General features: G+C 49.7%; 3 gene segments (V, D, J or C); all 3 read right to left on the reverse strand.

Moving 5' to 3' along the window:
• Positions 1-1823: 1823 nt before the first annotated feature.
• LOC115835852 lies at positions 1824-2703 on the reverse strand. The segment is given in 2 exon segments: positions 1824-2224; positions 2626-2703. Coding segments are annotated over 2 exon segments (447 nt in total).
• A 6327-nt stretch (positions 2704-9030) lies between these two features.
• Positions 9031-9626, reverse strand: LOC115835853. The segment is given in 2 exon segments: positions 9031-9425; positions 9581-9626. Coding segments are annotated over 2 exon segments (441 nt in total).
• Positions 9627-15131: 5505 nt separating this feature from the next.
• Positions 15132-15721, reverse strand: LOC101178071. The segment is given in 2 exon segments: positions 15132-15535; positions 15653-15721. Coding segments are annotated over 2 exon segments (450 nt in total).
• Positions 15722-23536: the final 7815 nt, after the last annotated feature.

Here is a 23536-nt window from a genome sequence, read left to right on the forward strand (position 1 = left end):
ACAACAGTATACATTCACACTTTTTCTGTTGAGCATCCTTAGCTCTCCCTTCCCTGTCATGATATCACCCATTGTTTTCTGTGCCCAGAGCAGGGAGGCTCTGCAGCAGGCGCAGGCAGGGTTGTGAGTGTCCTGCTGTTGGGGCCAGAGAATCCAGTAGACTCTACCATGGGAACTAAAACCTCCGGTACATGCTCAGTCAGGGCAAGAAATGATCCACATTGAGACCAAGGTGGCACACCTAGGATGGAGCAGGAGCAGCGCTCAAGGGCAGTCTTCCAAATAAGCAAATTCTCTCTATTTTTCCATTGCCTCTTCCTGGGTTCACACTTACATATTCTGGTGGAGATGGGGGTTCCTGCACCAGGTTACTCGACAGCAACTGTCACCTGAAAGAGTCCTGATCAGCTCTGTCCCATAACGGTATGACACGATCCTCCTGTGACCCATAGTGTCTGGTCACCACATTAACTATAAAACGATAAGAAAAATAAAAATAAATATGGCTAAAGAGTATATTTTATTCTTGTCAATACAGCAAAATGCTATCTTTTCACAGGTTATCAACATGAAATTGTTTATGACCTAAATTACATAGTTTTTCATGGCTATTTTTACTGTTATTTTTCTGGAGATCAATGGTTTGGGGACTGTGCAGTTGATGGGGATGTGAATGGGTTTTCTGTTGACCAGGGTGGCCTGCAGTGGCTTTTGATGTGACAAGTGACCTATGTTTTACCTGGTTCATCACATCTACATATCTGATTGGGATTGTAGAAAGGAGTGACGCTTGGAGAAGATGTGGAAGGAAGGGGTGGGCAGTGTCCATTCTGCAGCTCACCCTGTGGGTGCATCTGTGGTCCCTGCATGGGGCGAGGATGCTCTGCCTGCCCTGGGTTTCCCTGCAGGGAGATCTGACTCCAACTATCCCTCAGAACCCAGAGCACCTGAGTTGAGGCTCCCTTTTCATTCCATAAAAATTCAAGGAACAATCAGATTGGGCATTTGAACATGTACTCTGAAAATTTAGGACAGAAACCAGAGTTTTCAGTGCATAATGGCCTCTTCAGGTCCCTGATGGCCCATGTAGGGGCAGTTGGCCATCGCAGATGGGGTTCACTGGAAGCTGGCTCTGAGATGGAGATTTCCATGCACAGAAGATTTAGAAGGGACCGAGGGAGGCAACACTCAGCAATCTCATAATGGGGTTGCTGTTGAGGCCTCAGGCTTCCACAAAGGGAGCTCTGGAGCTGGGAGGCCCTTCATTCAGTGGCATCTTAAATTGAGGTAGGGACTTGAGATCTTGGTTAATTAAACTGAACCTCTCTGAGAAGGGGCATAAACTTGAGGAAGATTTCTGTAACTAACAGCATTTCCCAGTGAAGGCACAGCTCTGAGCTGCTGGGCTTCTCAGCAGTGCTAGGGGGGTCACATTGAGGAGGGGATCTGGGCAGACTTCACAGTGTCCATTCCTCTGGTTTGCTCTGTTGGGAATCACAGGCTGCCACCCAGCCTGGGGGCCAGGACCTTAGTAGGGCTGGGCAGCAGTTCTGTGGCTTGATCCAGACAGTTGTTCTAAGGACAGGCCCCGTCCCCACCATAGGACCATCCAGGGACAGGACAGTGGACAGAGGTTGCTTATGTTTGTCTTTCCACCCAGGCCCTCATTCTCTAACTCACACAACAACCCCAAGTCACCAGATGATTCTGGCCCTTCCAGGCCATGTGTTTGCCTGATGTATGCTCTGTAGAGACTCCTGGAGGGGGCTGGAGGGAAGGGCAGCCTGAAAGGCTCAGATACAGGAGTACTGCACCAGATGCACTCATGACTTTATCAACAGGCCTCCCGGGGCTGCAGCAAGAGGGTGATCGACGCTGGGAGGATGTTTTTGTCTCACTTCCTCATCTGCCTGTGTCACTGTGGGATGGTCACTAGTACTGTCCCACACCTGACAGTAATAGTCGGCCTCATCCCCGGCCTCGACCGCGCTGATCGTCAGGGTGGCCGTGTTCCCTGAGTTGGAGCCAGAGAATCGCTCAGGGATCCCTGAGGGCCGGTTGCTATCCCTATAGATGACCAGCACAGGGGCCTGGCCTGGCTTCTGCTGGTACCAGTACACATTTTTACTTCCAATGTTGTTTCCCCCACAGGTGATCTTGGCCGTCTGTCCTGGGGCCACTGACACCGAGGGTGGCTGAGTCAGCTCAAAGGAGGTCGCAGAGCCTGCAAAGATACAAATGAAAAAAAAAGTAGAGGTTGGCTTGCAGGTGAAAGATCCTTCATATGAAATCCCCCCCCTTCTCCTGGCCTGACCAGCTCCAGAGAATCTGAGAACCCTCAGGGTATCCTCTGCAATCAGCCCCAGTCCCAGTGGCCCATGGACTTTCCTGCTGCATGGAGCCTTTGAACTGAAAACCCACTACTCTCTCCTGGCAGTTGCAGCCCCTCAGGCTCTCACAAGCCTTTGAGCAGAGTGTGTGGGGATTTCAGCCCCGCCAGCCCCCCACCCTGCAGCAGGGTCATGATCATCCTGCCCACCACAGGCAGGGCCCTCCTGAGCTCAAAGACACGCTGGACCCAGAGTCCTGGGACTGGGCAGGTTGGTGAGACCGTGGGAGGAGCACCTGTGCAGTGAGCAAGGAGGCCGAGGAGGAGAAGAATCCAGGCCATGGCTGAGGCACTGCCAATGCTGCTTCCTGAGGCCCAGGCTGGGCAGGTTCCTCCCAGGCCTCTTTTATCCCCTTGCTGAAGACAGCAGCCTGTGATGCAAATCAGCAGAGTCAGGGGCTGCTGCTGGAAGAGATCTGTGGTTTCCAGAGAAGGGCTCAGTCCAAGGGACTCAGAGAGGAAAGGGGTGGTTCCCGCTTTCCCACCCCCTCAGCCCATGGGATTCTCCTTCACCCACTGGTGCCACAGTCTGGGCTCACATCTTTAACCAGATTGTGCCCAGCTTTGCTCCTGGGCTGTCTTGGACATGGAAAAGCTCAGAGCTGAGTTTTCTGTATTTTCTAGGGGATATAAAGTCCTTCCTATGGGATAGTGGTTGGCCCTGTTCAAGAGGTTGCCAGAATCACAGTGGTGATGGGGAAATTATCTGGGGTCCACAGTCCCCTCCTCCATTCCGTCCTGGCTCAGGACGGAGGTGGTTAACTTTTTTCTGCTTCTCTGGTAATGTCCTGATCATAAATATTTTATGTCAAACATAAGAGGTCTGGTATAGGCCTAAATCCATTTTGAAGATACAGTCCAGAGCTCAGTGTAGGGACCCTCTTCATTCCCACTCTACAGGGGAAAGCAGAAGCCTTGGACAGGTGCAGGCACTACTCCAGCGCACAGCCCCTCAGTGCTGGAGGAGAATGCAATTCTTGGTTGCCAAGTGCACACAGAGTTTTGGAAGATCCGTGGCATGTGATAAGTTTCTGTCTTGGCTGGGAGTTCTAGTGCCAGGTCACAAGTGCTGTGCCTCAGTATTCCCAGGGTGCTGTCAGGGCCAGGGACACATCAGGAGGTGAAGGAAATGTTTTTGTGAGAGAATGAGAGGGGGCTGCAAACTCCAAGACCCTGGAAGTGAATGTTTATTATAACTAAGTTGTCTTCAGGTGCTGGGAAATATATCAATGGATAAAAACTTAAGTCAACAAAAGATTAAAGAGCAAGTATTTTGTGCCTCATAAGGAAATCAAGAGCTGTGATTTGGCAGGTTCCCCAGGACAGTGTTGGGAAAGACTGGGGACAGTGGACGTGGAGGAGTGGCCAGGGAAGGAGAAGCCCCTGTGTCTGCAGGACAGGAGCTACCAGAGAAAAGAACAGGGAGGTGGGACATGTGTGACTACAGAATGAGATGGCATGTGTGACAGTGAGATGGGGGCCAGGGCAATCAGAAGAGGCAAAGTGCCTGAATCTGTATCAGAAAAATAAGCACCATTTCCAAGAGTCAAATCTGAGAGACAGGAGGTCAGAAGAATTTAAACATCAGTGTCAGTGACAAATATTCTAAGAAGAGAGGAACCTCTTTCCCTCCAGGTCTCAGGTCATGGTCACTGACCCTCCCGGCATGTGTCAGCATCTCCCTGATGCCCAGATCCACCCCCTTTCCAGGGATTTTTGCCAGGTTACTCTCTGCTGCCCCCTGCTGGCCACTCTACACTGTCAGCTGGAGGCTCAGGGGCCTCCTGGGTTCAGGTGTAGCTTCAGAATCTGCTGTTCAGGTCCCTGATTCCTTGATTCATGGACTGTTGACTTCAGAGAAGAAATTTCTCTTCTCTTTGTGGCCCCTTCCTGCCTCAAAGCCGGGCACGAGGTGTTCAGATTCCTGATGGAAATACAAACACTCACATGTGGAGGAGGAGGTGACAGTGCCCTCCTGAGGCTCCCTGCATGTCTCTCTGTGTGGTGGGTGGTCCTGAAGGGGGACTGGGCTTGGTACTGAGAGATGCAGGACTCAGGGGTGGCTTTGACTGGTTCTGGATACAAATACAGAGCCAATGTGGGTTGGTGGTGACTCCTGCAATACAGCAGAGACAGAAGCTCATTCACCCAACAAATATTCACCCTGACCCTCTCTGTCCTGGCAAGACTGCATTTTAGGAATTCAGCATGAGGAAGACACAGTCCTTGCTCTGAGGAGTTTCCTGGCCTGTTGCTGGGTCAGTGCAGTAGGCAGACTGGGTTTACAGACCTAGCAGATACTCCCTACCACCTTCTACCTGTGTGTCATCCCCTCTATTCACTCGAAAGTCAGGCAAATTTCCAGTTTCTTCCAGCCAGCAGTGACCATGTAGCCCAGCGTTGGTCCATAGGATGTAAGAGTCAGATGGCTGAGATTCTTCTCAGGAAACGTTTCCTCTTATGAAGGAAGGACTTGACTGGATTTGTGCTTTGCTTTTTCTCTTGAACATGGGTGTGATAGCTGGAGCTGCAGCAGCCATGCTGAGGTCTTACATCAACAACAATGAAAGCAAAGTCAACATTGCATTGAAAGGGAATGGAGAGTTAGAAATACTTGAGTTTCCTATGGAACTGGAGAGCATCTGGAAAACAACCACCAAGCACATGCAGACTTATTTTTGTGGAAGAAAATTGGATGCTCCCTGGTTCCTGCCACATGTGTTCTTGTAGTGAAAAAGCATTTCTGACTGATAATGCAATGATTAATAGAAATAAATCAATCAAAAGATAATGATAGAAAAAATAAACGTGTAATTGTAAGCTCTATGCAGCTAATCATTGAAAGTTCTGACAGAAGCTGACTGGCCGGCTGCTGTAGCCTCAGTGATTGGAGAAGGCCTCCCTGAAGAAGAGTCTGTGAGGTTCCTTTGAGGAAGGAGTAAAGAGACAAGTGATGGAAGCGTGTGCAGGGAGCTGAGTCTGTGCCGGGCAGAGAAGGGTCTTGGGTATGTAAGGATCTGAAAGGACACTGGGAAGCCTGAAGGGGATCTGGGATGTAAACCAGTTCAGGTCAGATGGGACATTTGCCCACAAGTGAAGAATTTGGGGCCAGGCATGATGTGTAGTGTGTGAAATTCACAGGTAATAAATTAGGTGATCTGGGGCAGCATGGCAAACAAAATCACTCTTGACCTCCAGGGAGATGCTACTGTGTAGGGACAGGTGTGGCTTGCAGTAGTCCTACTGTGTGAAAACAGTCCTGCTGCCAACAGTGAACATTGACATCTTGGGGGCTACCTTTTACAAAATTCTTCACAAGTCTTGTCAAAGGATCCTGGTTTAGAAATGCTGGCTGGAGACAGTTGACAATCAAATATGAGCATGAGAAATTTGAGTATTCTTCCTGGCAACAAATTAGCAGATTCAACAGACATTCCTGCAACACTGGAAATGTGTGACCTTGGACCAGACAGGATATCATCATTAATTAGAGAAAGAGAGAGAGAGAGAGAAAGTTGAGTTGTAGCATATAGAACAGAGAAAATGGTGCTTAGTACACAATTCTTTCCATTTTTAACAGTTGTGTAATTTCAAAATTAAACTAGTATTACTTTGCTTCCTGAATATGCAATATTTTTATTATGGTAAAATAAACATTACAAAATGTTTCATCCTTTTAATCATTTCTAAGTGTGTAACTAAGCAGCAGTAAGTACAGTAAAAATGTTGTGCAAACATCACCACTATCCAACCCCAGAGCTTTTTCATCAGCCCATGCAGATCCTCTGTATCTATTAGACAGCTATTTAGAAACTTTGGGCATTGTAGACAAAATGATGAGTGTGTGATAAAAAGAAAATCCCAAGGATGAACCAAAGACGGTGTTTGCACTTCACCCCCAGCTTCTGCGGAATCTCAGTGCAGTAGGGGGTGTGCCTCATCCAGGAACCCGATGAGACGCAGCCCCTGGGGCCTTTTCTGGGCTGTTTCTTCCCAAGGAGCAGAGGAATTTCAACAGGACTGTGCCCTCTGAGACAGCTCTGTCCTCTCCCGCAGTACGTGTGATTACTTCTGGGGTTTTCGTTTTCAGTTTACTGGACTGATCTCTACAATAGTTGAATGATCCTGGAAGATGAATTTGGATTTGCACAGATCCAGACAGGCAGTGGTGGCATTAGCAATATCTGTGCCAGATGGGGATCTCCTGGAACAGAATGCTATGGCTGCAGGTGCACAGTTACACCATTGAAGCAGATACTGAAGTCTTGTCTATTCCCCTCAGAGAATAGGATCAGAATCTGTGTGCATTCACGTGGAATGGGCAACAGTACACATTCACACTTTTTCTGCCCAGCATCATTAGCTCTCTTTTCTCTATCATGATATCATCATGAGGGTTCAGACCATCTGGATATCATAGTTGAGTCACATGTACATGATGGGCACGGCCTACTGGAAGCTTTTGTGAGATCCACGCACTTTTGAGAGTGGGAAATAAACTGTTCCCTCTTCCGTATTAGCCGAAATTGGGAGTTTAGTTGTCTGGAGTAGCTGAGACTCTCCTACAAATTAAAGAACATGTTATTATACCCTTCAATTCCCCCCAGGAAGAAAGAGACACAAGGTATATAAAGGTCTAGGAGTAGCATATTTTACACTTGGGGATGTGGCTCCAACCCATATATCAGGAGCCATAAATATCACCCATTGTTTTCCAGGCCCAGAGCATTGAGGCTCTGCAGTAGGTGCAGGCAGGGTTGTCAGTGTCCTGCTGTTGGGGCCAGAGAATCCAGCTGACTCTACTGTGGGAACTGAAACCTCCTGCACATGGCAAACCCCACTGGAGAATCCCACTGTAGACTCCTGGGGTTTTGGAAGAAGGCCATGGCATGTGTAGTAGAGTATTACTCCCCTTTCTAAAAACAGCTCCTTTTGTCTTACTGGGCCCTGAGAGAGGCAGGATAACACTGGACATCAAGCGACCATGTTTCATGAACTGCCAGATTCCCCCAGTTGTGAGCTCAGGCAGGCCAGCAGTGGTCTCTGGTGAGATGGATGTGACACATCTAGGTTAGAGCAGGGTCAGGGCTCCAGGACTCAGTCACCTGCAAAAACAGCTGGTCCACATCTGTGTTGTCATTTCTCTTCCACCAGTGCCTCTCCCTGGCTTCACACATATGTCCTACGGGTGGAGATGGGGCTTGCTGAATCAAGTTACTCCAAAGCACCTGTCACCTCAAGGGGTAAGACGAGACCAGCGTTGTACAATCACAACATGATGTGAGTATCATGTGAATCCTACTGTCTAGTCACCATATTAGACATAAAAATTAAAAAGGTAAACTAGTTTCAATAATATATTTTATTTAACCCAAAGTGTGAAAAATAATATTTACACATGCACATAATCTAAAACTATTTATGCGATATTTTATAGACATTTTCATAGCTACTGTTACTATTATTATGTTGGGGAGATTCTTTACGTTGAGATTGTGTGGTTGATGGAGGTTTGAAGGAGTCTGATTGACAAGGGTGAGCTGTGCTGGCTTCATGAGTGTCAACTTTGATAAGCTGAAGGAGGGGTGAAAGAGTGATTGTGCAGGATGTGCAGGGTGGAGGTGGGCAGCGTCCATGCTACAGCTGCCCCTGTGGGAGCATCTCTGGTCCCTGCATGGGGTGAGGCTGCTCCCCTTCCAGTGGATTCCTTTCAGGAGGATCTGACTTCACCTCTGCTTCAGGACTCCAAGAACCTGGTGTGTCAGGCTCCATTCTCATTTTATAAGGATACAAGGAACACTCAGATAGAAATGGGCATTTGGATGCTCACAATGGAAATCTGGGAAATTTTCTCACTGGTGTTTCCACCTCAGCTCTATGGTAGTTTATTTTGGTGACAGCTGGCCTCTTAGCTTGGGTTCCCTGGAAGTAGACTCTGAGATAAAGATGTGCACGCACAGAGGATCTGGAACGAGTGAGGGAGGCATCGCCCACCAGATGGAGACCCCGACCCACAATAGGGTTGCAACTGAGGCTTCAGGCATCCATACTGGGATGTCTGGAGCTGGAAGGCCTTTTAGTGTCATCCTCTATTAAGGTAGGGCCTTGGGTTCTTGGCTTAGGCAGTCATCAAACCAAAACTCTCAAAACTGGGCCTAAATATGAGGAAGGAAGTTTTCTGGAACTAATAGCACTTCCCAGTGAGGGCACAGCTCTGAGCTCCTATAAGCTCCCAGCAGTTGACGGTGGGTGAGCTCAGAAAAGGGTATTGAGGCAGACACCATAGCGTCCCCTCCTTGGCTTTTCCTTTTCAAAATCCCAGGCTGCCATGGAAGCCTGGAACCTCAGGTGTTGAGCTGAGGTGGGTATTTTTGGGGACTGATGTAGGATATTTTCAAGAAGGAGTGACCCAATCACCATCGTATGGAAATCTAAGGCCAAGTGATGGTTCTCTACATCTCTTTCATCTTCCATCCAGTTCTTATTTCCCCAAGTGCCTCATGAGGCCCCAAAACACCATAAATTCTGATTATAGCAGCCCTAAATCCACTCCTGCTCCCCCCTCTGCAGAGCCAACCTGGACGAATGGACAAAAGGATGGCCTGGAGGTCTCAGATCCAGTAGAACTTGGCCAGACCTGCTCATGGCTTGGTCCACAGTCTTCCTGGTGCTGGAGGAAGAACATGACACAGATGAAAAAGGAGTTTGTGTCTCATTTCCCCATCTGCCTGTGTCGCTGTGGGATTGTCCTCATCCCCAGACAAACAGTAATAGTCAGCCTCTTCTTCGGTCAGGACCCTGCTGATGGTCAGGGTGGCCGTGTTCCCTGAGGTGCACCCAGAGAATCGCTCAGGGATTCCAGGGGGCCGCTCACTATCTTTATATATCACCAGCACAGGGGCCTGGCCTGGCTTCTGCTGGTACCAGTCAGCATAATTTTCTCCCAGTACATCTCCAGAGCAGGTGATCCTGGCTGTCTGTCCTGGGGACACTGACACCGAGGGTGGCTGTATCAGCTCATAGGAGGCAACAGAGCCTGCAAGAGAGGACAAGAGAGGGGGCTTGAAGATAACAAACCCATTCCAGTGGTATCACCCTAAGGCTATGCCTGGGCTGAGCTCAGGGTTCAGGGCAGGACCAGCTCAGGGGCTTAGGAGGGCTGAGCCTGGGGCACGGCCTTGGGGGCAGCACCTGTGTAGAGATTGAGCAGTGGGAGCAGCAGTGTGGTCCAAGCCATGGTGAGACACCCAGAGCTCTGCCTCTTGAGCCCGCAGCACAGCTGGGCTTCCCAGGCCTCTCTCATTTCCTCTCAGGCCCACTGGGGCAATGTATCCTTGGTGTTTATGCAAATTTACTTCTCTGGGCCTCCTCATGGCGGGATATCCCTCAAGCCAGCTCTGGGGACAGCACAAGACACTTAAAATGAAGGGGTGAGTCCCCAGCTTCCTTCATCTGCTTCTTTAGTCAGAAAATCAGCCTTGGCCTCCAAGGCCTGTGATCACAGTCACCGTCCTCGGGATTGACAACATTGTCCCTGTCTCAAACCTCTGTGTCATGTGGTCTGTCCTGGGCTGCCTTGAGCAGTACTGTGGACCTTCCAGGAGTCTTGCCTGGAGCTGAGCTGGGCCCTGCTGAGAGATCATTGAGGACGCCTGACTCAGCAGCAAGTGCACCGAAGATACATCGTCTTTCTCCTCTTTCATCTCTGCTCTGGATACCCCCGAGTCACTTGGCCCCATCCTGGTAATTTTATGTACATGATGTACTGTGTCTTTGGGACACTTATTAATCATTGCAGTTGGAAGAGTTTTGTCATTTGAGCAACTACACACATTTTGGATGCACCACAGTCTCTAGTCTCATTTGACATGTGGTGCTGCTCTTTCCGTGCTATCCCCCAACCCCACAGTAGACCAGCAATTGCCATCCTCAGCATTTCCTTTATTTATTCACTTTTTCTCATCAACGTTTTATGTTGATGAAAAGAACCAGATACTTGTGAAAAGAACCAGATACTTGTGAAAAGAACCAGATAATCACACTGGACTGAAAATCTAACTTTAGGCCACATGGTCTCTTTGAGGGTCCCCAGGTCATGGTCTCTGCACAAGACATGAGCTCCAGAGGGCATGTGGTCAGTAGTCCCTCCAGCCATGCAGATCCTGCCACTGATCAAAGGACAGCCCCGTGGTGAGAGCTGTGGCCTGAGGCAGGTGAGAATCCCCTTCCCTCTGGAAAGCGTCTCCTCAAGGAGGCCGGGGATGCCCATGCAGGGACCAGAGCCCCGAATGCCCCACCATACCCAGCTGAGACTCCGCTGAGCACAGGAGCTGCCCCCTGAGTCAGAGTCCACCTGGAGCTGGACAGGTAAAAAGGGAGCACAGCCTTCATCCTGCTCTCCTGTTCTGTGGGCTTTCTGTCGCAGGCACCTGAACGAGTTTTGAGAGACATCACCAGGTCGTGTCCCAGCAGAACTACAGCAAAACCACTTTGTCTTGTCCAAACTCTGTGAGGTATGTTACACTCCTGCTTGCCTTCCTACACCTGCCTTGCTTGGGACCTTCTGGTGCTGGGAGGAGATGTCCAGTTCTGCAGAAACTGTCAGGACAATCTGCTCAAGATTGGCAATTAGTTTTTGACCTGTGGCCATTTCCAGTGGGCAGCATGGAGCCCTGGATGGGCAGGCGCAGATGAATGGACATTAGGGCTTGGCTGCTGCCACTGAAGGGAAGAGGCCCTGGGGACAGAGAGCAGGGCAACCTCCTACTGTTTTCTCCAGGTCAGGCCATGAACACAAGTGGGGTCAAGTGGGCTCTTAGGCTGCAAAGGCCACAGCAGCACAGAGCTGGGCTCAGGGTAACTAGGAACTATGGTTGGAGGAAAGAGGCTTAGTGTCCCAGGGAGACCTTGTCAGGGAGGTAGCTGCAATGAGCTCCAAGCACTGAAGAAAGGAGGTTCCTTCATCATTTTCAGCCTGGCTAGGAGCCCATGAAAGCAATTCTTATTCACATTAGAGCCTTGCTCACCCTGGGGATGGTCTGAGAGCATGGATGAGTGCTGGACATTCAGGGAATACTGACAGCTGATGATTCATATAAGTAGAAAGTCATCCAGATTTGGTTCCTCTGAACCCAGCTTGGGCACGTGCTTGGGATAATGGGGTGGGTGAGGGAGACCTTTCAAAAGCCACACTTCTTCAGCTTTGCACATAAGAGATGTCACATCCCAGGAAAGGTGACAACAGACCTGGTGTCAGGTCACAAGTCAGGAAGCTCAGGAGGCTTTGGGTCTTACTTCCTCATCACTTGGGATGTGTGGGAGAGCGATAATGATCAGCCTCACTGCTGGAATCCCAGGGAGTCTCAGAGAAACTGACTTGTCAGACTGGGAGCTTGAAAGTCAATCCTGGGTCTGTTCATTCAAAAGCAGAGAATGAAGTCTCCTGTGTCAACACAAAAAGGACGACAAGGATAGCATGAAAACCTGCCCCTCAGGATGCACAAGAGATCAAGTCTTTTGCAGAGGGCCAGGGGTCCTCGTGGGCTGTCAGTTAATGCCCCACCTGAGAGCTTAGTGGTGCAAGTCCGATCTTCAGAGCCCCAGAGTTCAGAAGCTCAAGCCATGTGACAGACGCTGTTGGGAATTTGAATTGTGTGACCCCTGAAATTCATATGGGATGGTCCCAATCACCAGGACTTTACAATGGGACCTTGTATGGAAATAGGGTGTTGGCATTTGTGACTAGTTAACGTGTGGTTATACTGGAGTAGGGTTGGCCCCAATCAAACAGGACTGGTGATATTACAATAAGGGGAAACTTGGAGACAGGCATGCAGGTGAGGAAAATGCCACGTGAACATGGAGGTAGGGATTGGGGTGATTTACCTACATGCCAGGGAACAGCAGCAAATAACTCCGAACCACAAGAAGCCAGAGAGAGGCATGAAAGAGATCCTCCCTCAGCCATAGAACAAACCAACCCTGCCGACACCTTGATCTAACATCACCTCCAGCTTAGTGAGAGCTTAAATTTCTGTTCTGTGAGCATCCACGCTCTGCCACTTCTTTAGGGCAGTCCTGAAAAAATAACATAAAACGATGCCCCTATTTTCAGGGAACCTCCTGCAGGGCTGGGCTCCTTGCAGATGCTTTTGTCTCTATCATCACAATCACTGGGACCGGACCTTTCTGTCCTATGTTTTCTTCTCCTAAACTGTCTGAATTTCCTCTCCAGGATCCTGTCCCAACCCTCCAGACAGGAAACAGTGTATCCTGTGACCTTAGACCCCTCCCTCCCACACCTGCTCCCTCTGGGGCCCCTGATGGGGTCGCTAATTAGACTCACAGGTCAGTCTCCTGGTCTGGGCTGTCAGCTGAGGAGTGAGGCTCTAGTCATAGCAGGATGGCCTAGGACTCCAGGCCCAGAAAACCTAAACACCCCATCAAATGAGCTCAGCTGCATCTTCCCATCCCCTGACTCCACGTCCCTTCATGCATGCAGTTGCAATCTTTGATTCTTTTTTTTTTTTTTTTTTTGAGACGGAGTCTCGCCCTGTCACCCAGACTGGAGTGCAGTGGCGGGATCTCGGCTCACTGCAAGCTCCGCCTCCCAGGTTCACACTGTTCTCCTGCCTCAGCCTCTCCGAGTAGCTGGGACTACAGGCGTCCACCACCACGCCCGGCTAAATTTTTGTATTTTTAGTAGAGACGGGGTTTCACTGTGGTCTCGATCTCCTGACCTCATGATCCGCCCGCCTAGGCCTCCCAAAGTGCTGGGATTACAAGCGTGAGCCACCACGCCCGGCTGCAATCTTTGATTCTGCAAACTCCTCCCTTTGCTCTCTGGCTGACTTCCCCTTGAAACAGTTCCTGAGACATTGTGAGAGTTGGCAGGAGAAAGCCCCAGGGATGCTCGCCTCCGCTCCTAGGCCTTCATTTTAAATCATTGAAGTCTCTCTTGTCCCAAACTCTCTGAAACCCACTGCACTGCCTTTTTTCCATCTCATGTCCAATTTTCATGAGCATTGTCAGGAATAATTGCTATCAACTCGTGAACTCCTGGGGCACATCAGGTTCTGTATTATACACTTATAAATGTGATTAAGTTATTCCTGTAGACTTAATAGGGAAGAATTATTATGAGTTCTTGTTTAACTTCTTTTTTTCTCAGAGGTTCTTAACCTCTCAGGAAGGACAGCTTTTTGAGAGAATAAATGACTCGCAGCCACACAGCAGCAGGTAGCATAAATGGGCTTCAAGGCTAAAACTGGCTGCCCTCCCACCCATGCCCTTGGAGACTGTATTATTCCTATGACCTCTTGCAGTAAGTATGTGCCGATATCTGCCACACAGGAACTGTTGGATGGGGAAAGTACACAGAAACTAGGAGTCTTACGGCTTAGATGTTTCTCTGTCTCCAATGTCACCTCCGGCAGGTGCCAGGCCTCTCCCGGGGCCGTTGCTGCTCAGGTACCCTTGGCTGCTACTCTGCCATTCCTGTCCTGAATCTGCTCACTTTTCCTTCCTGAGTACCTGTGGAATATCCCCAAAGTTGATTCTTGGGCCACAAAGACTAAAATACTTCTTTTTAAAATTTATTTTTATGTTCTTTAATTTAATAAAGATGAGGGTTCACTGTGTGGCCCAGGCTAATCTCAAACTCCTGGGCTCAAGCAATTCACCTGTCTTACCCTTCCAAAGTGCTGGGATTACAGGCGTGAGCCACCTTGCCTGGCCGCAAAGACTAAAATACTTCTTATCTGGATATTTAAGAAAAAGTTTACCAAAATCCTCAAAAATAAATAGTACTGAACTATTTGTGAAAAGGTCTAACCTTGAGCAGAATGGGAGACTCAAAAATAAAACTATAACAAGGTAACATTTTTGAGTCTGATAGCTTGGCAAAAATTTCCACTTTCAACAATGTACTCTGAACAAGTACTTACGGCTGGCATTGTAGATTGGTAGAACCCCTCTGGAGGGGAATCTGACAACAAGGGGTGAAAATTACAAACACACGCCGGGCACGGTGGCTCACGCTTGTAATCCCAGCACTTTGGGAGGCCGAGGCGGGCGGATCACGAGGTCAGGAGATCGAGACCACGGTGAAACCCCGTCTCTACTAAAAACACAAAAAATTAGCCGGGCGTGGTGGCGGGCGCCTGTAGTCCCAGCTATGGAGAGGCTGAGGCAGGAGAATGGCGTGAACCTGGGAGGCGGAGCTTGCAGTGAGCCGAGATCGCACCACTGCACTCCAGTCTGGGTGACAGAGCGAGACTCCGTCTCAAAAAAAAAAAAAAAAAAAAGAAAATGACACACACACGTCTTTCTGACCTGCAATTTCACTTTCAGAAATGAATCCTATGGTCGTATTCACACAGGAACTCAAAGGAGGCTGCATAGGGATGTTCGCTGCACTGCTATTTAAGATCACAGTTGTGGCGATAACCATCAGAATGTCGTTACTAAAATTCTACCCATAGTGTGGGAGATGGTGATGCATTTAGGGTGAAGACACCCCTGAAAAAAGCAGTGACTGCACCAATCAGGCAGCTCCTTGTCACTGTCCCTGCATTTGAAGAGCTAGGAAGAGTTGCACATTCAGGGACCACAGCACACAAGCATCAGGAAGCTGTCCCTGTCCTGAATGAGAAACCACAGGGCAGGTTTCCTGTTGGACTTCATGGTGGGAAAGGAGAGGAGCTGAGAGAGGGGAATTGACAAGACCGTGCTGCAGAAAGCCTCATGCACCTGGTGAGGAAGCATCTTCAGAGCAAAAAGAGAGCCTGAGCCCAGGGCAGGTTTTTGTCTCAGTTCCCCAGGAACTTGGACCACTGTGGAAAGTGTCGTCGCTTGCATATGAGCAGCAGTAATAATCAGCCTCGTCCTCAGCCTGGAGCCCAGAGATGGTCAGGGAGGCCGTGTTGCCAGACTTGGAGCCAGAGAAACGATCAGAGACCCCTGAGGGCCGCTTACTGACATCATAAATCATGAGTTTGGGGGCTGTGCCTGGGTGCTGCTGGTACCAGGAGACATAGTTATAACCACCAACGTCACTGCTGGTTCCAGTGCAGGAGATGGTGACCGACTGTCCAGGAGACCCAGACACTGAGCGAGGCTGAGTCAGGGCAGACTGGGCCCAGGACCCTGGAAGGAGGGAGAAACACACTCTAGTGAGTCAGTGCTGGGCCCAGGTGAGCCTGAGGAGCAGGAGACCAAGGATCAGCCCAGAGGTCCCCGAGGCCCCTTCCCTGGAGGCGTCACCTGTGCCCTGAGTGAGGAGGGTGAGGAGGAGCAGAGCCCAGGCCATGGTGGAGACATCCTGAGAGCGCTGCCTCCTGAGATCCCAGCACTGGGCCTGCCCCCAGCCCTGTCTTATCCCCTCTGCCTCAGAGGAGGGCCGGGCCTCCATGCAAATCTGCACCCTGAGCTCCTCTCCTCACCCCACCCTCACCTGGGCTGGGCTCAGAGACTTCTGCTTCCCTGGACAGCGGGGCTCAGCTGAAGAGATAAAAGTCCTTGTTTGTCTATTCTGATTTGCTCAGGAGAGAAAACTCTGCTGTACGGTGCCTGTGTCTCTGTGACCCTCCAGGCCTGGGCACACCTCAAAGTGTCCTCTTCCTGGCACCCATCGCCAGGTTCTCTCTCTTCTCAGGAAATGGCTCTCCCCACCCCGTGGAAAACACTACTGGGCATCACTAGTCCCTCCTCTCCTCAGGTGCAGCCTTATCCCATCCCCACCACCACCCTTGGTGCTGAAGCATCTGCAGCATCAAATCCCTGGAGACATCAGCCACCCCAGGCAGTGCACCCACATCCACATGGGCACATGTGGGAGGGACCCTGTGGAGGGAGCACAGAGCACCAACCAGAGCTGCATTCCTGATCCTGAGTCCACTGCTCTCAATCTTACCCTCCCACTCACGAGCAGGCGACTTGTCCTTCCCAGACTCTGGTTCTCAGCCTGAGAAATGGGGACCACAGAGTCCACTCTGCACACAGGTGACCCATGGGGATATGACCCAGCAGGGGAAAGGGAAAGTTTGGTAACAGGCATTTCTGTGTGGACCAGAGTGATATTTGTTGTGAATGATTTATTGAAAGATTTTTTCCATTTTACTTTGATTTATGTTTTGAGTCGCAGAGATGTGTGTTTTTGGGTTTCTTGGTTTCCTCCATCTTAGCACATCCTTCGGGAACCATAAAACTGACCTTTCTGAACCCTGCAACATTGAAGACACACAGATAGTCTGTAAGTACATTGTTGGTTTTCTCCTTGAAAAGCATCCAATCTACTTTCATCTTTCCCATTGCCTATGACAAAACTCTTTTAACATTTCATATTTAAAAAATTATTGTGCTGGGCGTGGTGGCTTATGCCTGTAATCCCAGCACTTTGGGAGGCCAAAATGGGTGGATCACCTGAGGTCAAGAGTTCAAGACCAACCTGACCAACATGGTGATACCCCATCTCTACTAAAAATACAAAAATTAGCTGGGCATGATGGCAGGGGCCTGTAATCTCAGCTTTTCAGAAGGCTGAGGCAGGAGAATCACTTGAACCCAGGAGGCGGAGGTTGCAGGGAGCTGAGATCACACCAATGCACTCCAGCCTGGGAGACAAAGTGAGACTCTGAAAAACAAAAAACAAAAAACAATTAATGGATTTGGGTTCCATTTAAATATTATAACATACACTATCCTGTCTTCCCACCTAGATTCATGTCTGAAACCATGACAAGTGCATGGAGCAGCTATCTGAGCACCAGGAAAGGAAATGGTACACAGCAGTTGGGGATGGCCTCAGCAGATGAAATACAACAGAGTCAGTGTGAGACTCCTGGATTTCCTCACTGTCCCCTGGCTGGGACTCCAGACAGCCCCAAACCTGAAGGGGCACAAATCTGAAAACCGAAAGAAGTCCAGGAAAGTTCAGGATTTCTTTCTTGTTCAGGATTGAAGATAGATAAAACAACTGATTTGGCTCAAACTGAAGGCTCAGTCCCCTGTACCAACAGGTGGTCTGGACCCCTGTTCTCATTTCTGTTGCACCAATAACTCTCTCTGGGTTCACACTGATGTCCTATAAATGGAGCTGGGGCTTTGTGTGCCAGGTCACTCCACAGCCCATGTAATCTGAAGGGGTGCAGACCAGCACTGTTCAATCACGATATGATGTGAGCCTCATGGGAATCCCCTGTCTAGTCACCACGTTAGAAATACAAAGAGAAGAAGGGAAATGAGTTCAAATAAAATATTTTATTTACCTAGCATATCAGAAATAATATCATTTTTATCATAATCTAAATTCAATTACTTATGTAACATTTTAGATACCTTTTCATGGCTGCTGTTACTATTTTTTGAAGAATCTTTCTGTGGAGATTGTGTGGCTGATGGAGATGTGAATGGGTTTTCCGTTGACAAGCGTGGGCTCTTGTGGCTTTTAAAGTGTCAACTTTGACAGGCTGAAGGAGGGATGAAAAGAATGATTTTTTGCACAGGATGTGGAGGGTGGAGGTGGGCAGGGTCCATCCTGCAGCTCATCCTGTGGGTGCATCTGTGGTCCCTGCGTGGGGCGAGGCTGCTCCTCCTGACCCCGGATTCCTGCAGGAGGATCTGACTCTAACTTTCCCTCAGACCCCAGAGCACCAGGCATGCCAGGGCCCTTTTCATTCCATACAAATGCAAGAAACACTCGGATCTCATTGGGCATTTGCAGACTCACAATGATCATTAGGAATCAACTGGTACTTTCCGGTACACCGTGGCCTCCTGAGGTTCCTGATGGCTCACGCTGGGGATGACTTGATGTGTTATTTTGGGATGCCTGGAAGCAGACCATGAGATGGAGCTTTGCTGTCTCAGCAGGTGTGAAACTAAGTGAGGGAGGCAACACCGGGTGCAAGGACACTCTGACCCACATTGAGTCTTCTACCATCCCAATAATGAGCTGTGAAGCTGGGAGGATTTTCTGTTTCTCCCATATTGAAAGGGAGTCTTGAGATCTTCACCTCAGGCAGTTATGAAACCAAACCTTGCTAAGAAGGGGCATAAACCTGGAGGAGACAGTTTTCTCTGCTGGCAGCCCTTCTCAGTGAGGGCACAGCTCTGAGCTGCCAGAGCTACCAGCAGTGCTGGGTGGGCCAGCTCAGAAGAGGGAATATGGGTGCATCCCACAGTGTCCACTCCACTGGTTTTCCTGAAGAGAATGGCAGGATGCCACGGGAGACTGAGCTGGGCAGTTCTGGAAACTGACTCAGGATATTCAGGCCAAGGACTGGCCTTCACCCCCTATGGAAATCCAGAGCCCAACTAAGGATGTCGACCTTGGCCTGATCTTCCACCCAGGCCCCATTTCCCCAAATCACAACTGAGTCCCGCAAACCTCAATATATCCTGGGCACCTCAGCCCTATATTCACTCTTGATGCCTCCTCTGCAGAGCCTACCTGGAGGGCCTGTGGAAAGGGCAGCCTGGGGGTCTCAAATCCAGGTTAACTGGGCAACGCACACACATGGCTTTGTCCACTGTCTTCCTGGGATGGAGGACAAGAGTGACACCGATGGAAGAGGGGTTTGTGTCTTGCTCCTCCATCTCCCTGTGTCACTGTGGGATGAGGAGTGCTAATGTCCCACATCTTATAGTAATAGCCTCGTCTCCAGCCTGGGTCCCGTTGATGGTCAGGGTGGCCGTGTTCCCCAGATGGAGCCAGAGAATCTCTCAGAGATCCCTGAAGGTGGCCTGATATCCCCATAGATGACCCACACACGGGGCTGGCTGGCTTCTGCCGGTACCATTGAGCACTTTTACTTCCAATATTGCTTTCCCCACAGGTGATCCTGGTCATCTGTCCTGGAGCCACGGACACTGAGGGTGACTGTGTCAGCTCATAGGGGGTGACTGTGTCAGCTCATAGGGGGTGACTGTGTCAGCTCATAGGAGGTGACAGAGCCTGCAAGGAAAGAAAAGGAGAGAGAAAAAAACCTTGAAACTGAGGGGCTCAACCCAAGGATATTTTGCTACTTGCCAGGACTGGAGTGAGCCCCAGGGATAAAAGAGCTCTCAGGGCACCCATGAGCACAGGAGCAGAGTCCGGGCATTTCAGCCCCCCAGCCCCTCCCCCTGCAGCAGGGTCATGAGCATCCTGCCCGCCACACCCAGGGCCCTGCTGAGCTCAGACTGAGGGCCAGGCGGAACCTAGAGGCCTGGGGCTGGGCAGGTGGGTGAGACACTGGGGACAGCACCTGTGCAGTGAGTCAGGAGACCAAGGAAAAGAGGGGCCGGGCCATGGTTGAGGTGCCTCCAATGCTGCTTCTCAAGTCTGAGGCTGGGCAGGCTCCTCCCAGGTCTCTCAACCCCTTGTTGCAGAGATCGGCCCGTAATACCAATCAGCAGAGTCACGGGCTGCTGCTGGAGGAGCTTTGTGGTTTCCAGAAGGGCTCAGCCACCCAAAGAGGTTAGGGGTGGCCTTGCCCACCCACCCTTTGCCCACAGGATCTCCTTTATGAATCAATTCCATATTCTCTGCAGACATCTCCACATCATACTGTGTCAGCCTCACTCCTGGGCTCACTTGGTCTCAGCAGAGCTCAGAGGTGACTTTGTCTGTATTTCCTAGGGGGAATATGAAGTCCTTCCTATGGGATGGGTTTGACCTAGTCTGGGAGGTGACCGTAGAGTCATGCCGGTAATTGTGGAATTATCTGGGGTCCCCAGTCCCCTCCTGCATTCTATCTTGGCTCAGGAGGGAGGTTTTTAATTTTGGTCTAGGCCTCCAAATGTGTCCTGATCATAAATATTTTATGTTAGAGAGGAGATTTCTGTTGCAGGTCTAAATCTATTTTTAGATGGTAATTTCTAGAACCCAGTGCCGGTTCCCTCTTCATCTCCACAGTACAGGTGATAACGCACACCTTGGACAGGTGCGGGTCCCACCACAGCCCACAGCCTCTGAGTGATAGAGGTCAATGAAATTCCTTATTTGCCAAGTGCACACAGAGTGTGGAAGATCCATGAGATGCTGTAAGTTTCTGCCTTGGCTGTGAGCTTCTAGGTAGGTCATAGCTGCTGTGCCTCAGTATCTGCAGGATGCTGTCAGGACCAGGGACAGATGAGGAGGTGAAGGAAATGTTTGCTCCATGAGAGAATGAGAGGGGGCTGCAAACTCCAAGACCCCCAGAAGTGAATGTTTATTATAAATATGATGTCTCCAGTTACTGGGGAAAATGTATCAAGGAATAAGAACTTAAGTCAACTAAAGGTTAATGAGCAACTATTTGGTGACTCACCAGGAAATCAAGAGCTGTGATTTGGCAGCTTCCCCAGGAGAGTCAGGAAAGACCAGGGACAGTAGACGTGGAGGAGTAGCCAGGAAGGTAGAAGCCACTATGTCTGCAGGACAGGGGCTCCCAGATCAAATGGGAGTAGGGGGATACCTGTGACCTCAGAGAGGACACTGCACATGTCGGGGATGCTGTTTTAGCACAACTGGGTGTGGAGGAGGGGGCGTTGTGAGAAGTTAAGTGCCTGGATCTGTGTCAGACAAAGAGTCAGCATGCAAACGAGCTGAAGACAAAATGTGATTCTAGAATTTTTACATCAGTGTCAAGGACAATACTCTAGGACAATAAAGACCCTTTCCCTCTAAGTCTGAGGTGGTGGTCACTGGCTCTTGCTGCATGTCAGCATCTCCCTGTCACCCAGGCCCGCCCCATCCCCAGGTCGCTTTGCCAGTTGATTCTCTGCTTCCCCCTGGTGGCTACTCCACACTGTTGGCTGAGAGCTCAGGGACTTCCAGGGTCTAGGTGTGGATTCAGAACCTGCTACTCAGGTCCTTGATGCCCTGATCCGTGGACTGCTGGTTCCAGGGGAGGAATTCCTCTTCTCTGTGTGGCCCCTGCCTGACTCGAGACTAGGTACAAGGGGCTCAGCTTACCCAAGAAAATACAAATATATGTATATATAGAAACAGTGAAACAAATCCCCATCATATTGGAGAAGAGTAACTTGTAAACCTGTAACAGGCATTGTGAGGGGAAGAGCTGGCTCAACACCCTGCAGTGAAGAGTCTGCTCTGTGTGAGGACTGGAGAGGATAGTGGAAAACTGAGGGATCTGGGACCCAGACCAGTCCATGTCTGATGTGGTATCACCTTGTAAATGAAGAGTTGGAGGCAGATGTGTGGTGCAGTCGGGCGTAAGGTGGAGAATTTCCTGTTTATGCTCAGGTGATCTGTGAGGGGCTGGGCACACACACTCCCTCGTGGTCCACAGGATGCAGTTGCTGATGCTGGGACTGGTTAGATACAGGTGGGCTCAGGTAGGCCTTTCACCTGTCCCTGTTTGCCTGGGGCTGAAGCCACTCAGGGGTGGTGGCTAACCTGCCTCAGCCGTCCTCCCAGTGCTCACCTTGCAGCCATAGGAAAATTAAGCTTCTGTCCCTTCCATTGATCCTGGGTTGTGCTCAATGCACCCAGCACAAACAGATTGACTGTTTTCTGGAATGTTCTCTGGGAGCTCCCCATTTAACTCAGCCATGCAGAGCAGATGACGTGGCACCCATTTCAGGGGCCACCTGGTTGTTCCCAGGCTCTTACTCCAGAGGAAAACAAAGCCCTTGGCATAGCTGGGGTGTCTCCTGTGCCGGTGGGTAGGTGTTTGCAGAGAACAGGTTTCCTTGAATGTCACCATGTTTCACAGCATATTAACATGTGACAGCAATGCATCAGTAACATTTTTTGGCTCATCAATCTGGATGGAGAAGCAGCTGTTTGCCAGGTTATTACACAAAAAGCTTTGCGCAACATTTGCTGTGCCTTCCACGCGCTGACTCATCACATGTGGCAGCGTGGTCTTTCCCATGCTTCTTCCTGCTCCTGGTTCAGGCCTTGTTCCTTCCACACCAGGGCATCACTAGGTCCTCACCGACCCTGTTTTGTTTCTGTTCTGTGCAAGCCTTCTGCTACTAATTAACCTGCTTCCTCAGTCTGTTCCCTCAAAGTCACTTTGTGAAGCTGAGTTCTACCTCAGTTTACTGTGAGTCAACGGCTGTCAAAACTCATCCTCTCCTTCACCTGTGTAATGGCCGTGATTGGCAGTGAAGGGCTTCTTACAGAGCACCTGCTGAATGCTAGTGGCTGGGTGCTGGAGATTCAGTAATGGAAATTCCATCTGCAGAATAAACAGTTCCCTCAACTTCTAAATCCATCGATAGGTACTGCCCACACACACATTGGTGGGTAGGGCCATCATCAGCTGCTATCTTCCCTCTATCCACTCAGTGCCCAAAAGTCATAACACCCTTCCCCTTGATGGTGAAAACATCAAATGGACCCATCACTTGAGCAAGGTCCTACTGCACACAATGAACCTGGTCCAACTGTGCCCCAGAAACTTGAGCTTTTCTTGTGGAACTTTCGTTGGGTTCCAAGGAATACTGTTTGAAGAATGTTGGATCAGAGAGGAGAAATAGCATCCAATTGTCTGCATGAAAACTTAAGGGTCCTGGCTGGTAAGGAAACTAAACAACCGTAAGAGACATTCGTGTGCAACTGGGAAACATGACCATGGTCTGCATAGAAGACAGCTGTTAGTATCCTCACTTGTGATAACGAGAGAGACAGAGACCCCAGTATGACCTTGTCCACAGTTGTCCCATCCAGAAAGAGTATATATATGTATATATATATGTGCTGATGGCAATAATCTGTAAACTTTAGTGTGTACACGTGATTTCATGATTAAACCAGTTGTACTTTTTTTTAAGGTGTCGTGGACCCAAAGAGTGAGCAGCAGCGAGATTTATTGTGAAGAGTGAATAACAAAGCTTCTACAATGCGGAAGGGGACCCGAGCGGGTCACCCTAAACCAGTTGTACTTTTAAAGAAGGAAATAAAAAGACCGACACATCCTAGTGAGAAAAGAAAGCCCAATAAATGTGGCCCTACAGACTGGAATCAGACATCTCTCCTGGAAAAGGGCACCACCCTCACCCAGCAAGATCCTCCCTTCACACCTGCAGCCCTGGGTCATGCAGCAGAGGGGAAGGTCCCAGGCCTGGCATCAAGGGTTTCTTAGTGAGCTCCTCAGAAAGCAGCCCAGAACCCAAAGATAAACTCCAAACTATCAGGGCACTGGGAGCACATCC

This window comes from Nomascus leucogenys, chromosome 7b (assembly GCF_006542625.1).
Source record: "Nomascus leucogenys isolate Asia chromosome 7b, Asia_NLE_v1, whole genome shotgun sequence".
NCBI classification, from domain to species: domain Eukaryota; kingdom Metazoa; phylum Chordata; class Mammalia; order Primates; family Hylobatidae; genus Nomascus; species Nomascus leucogenys.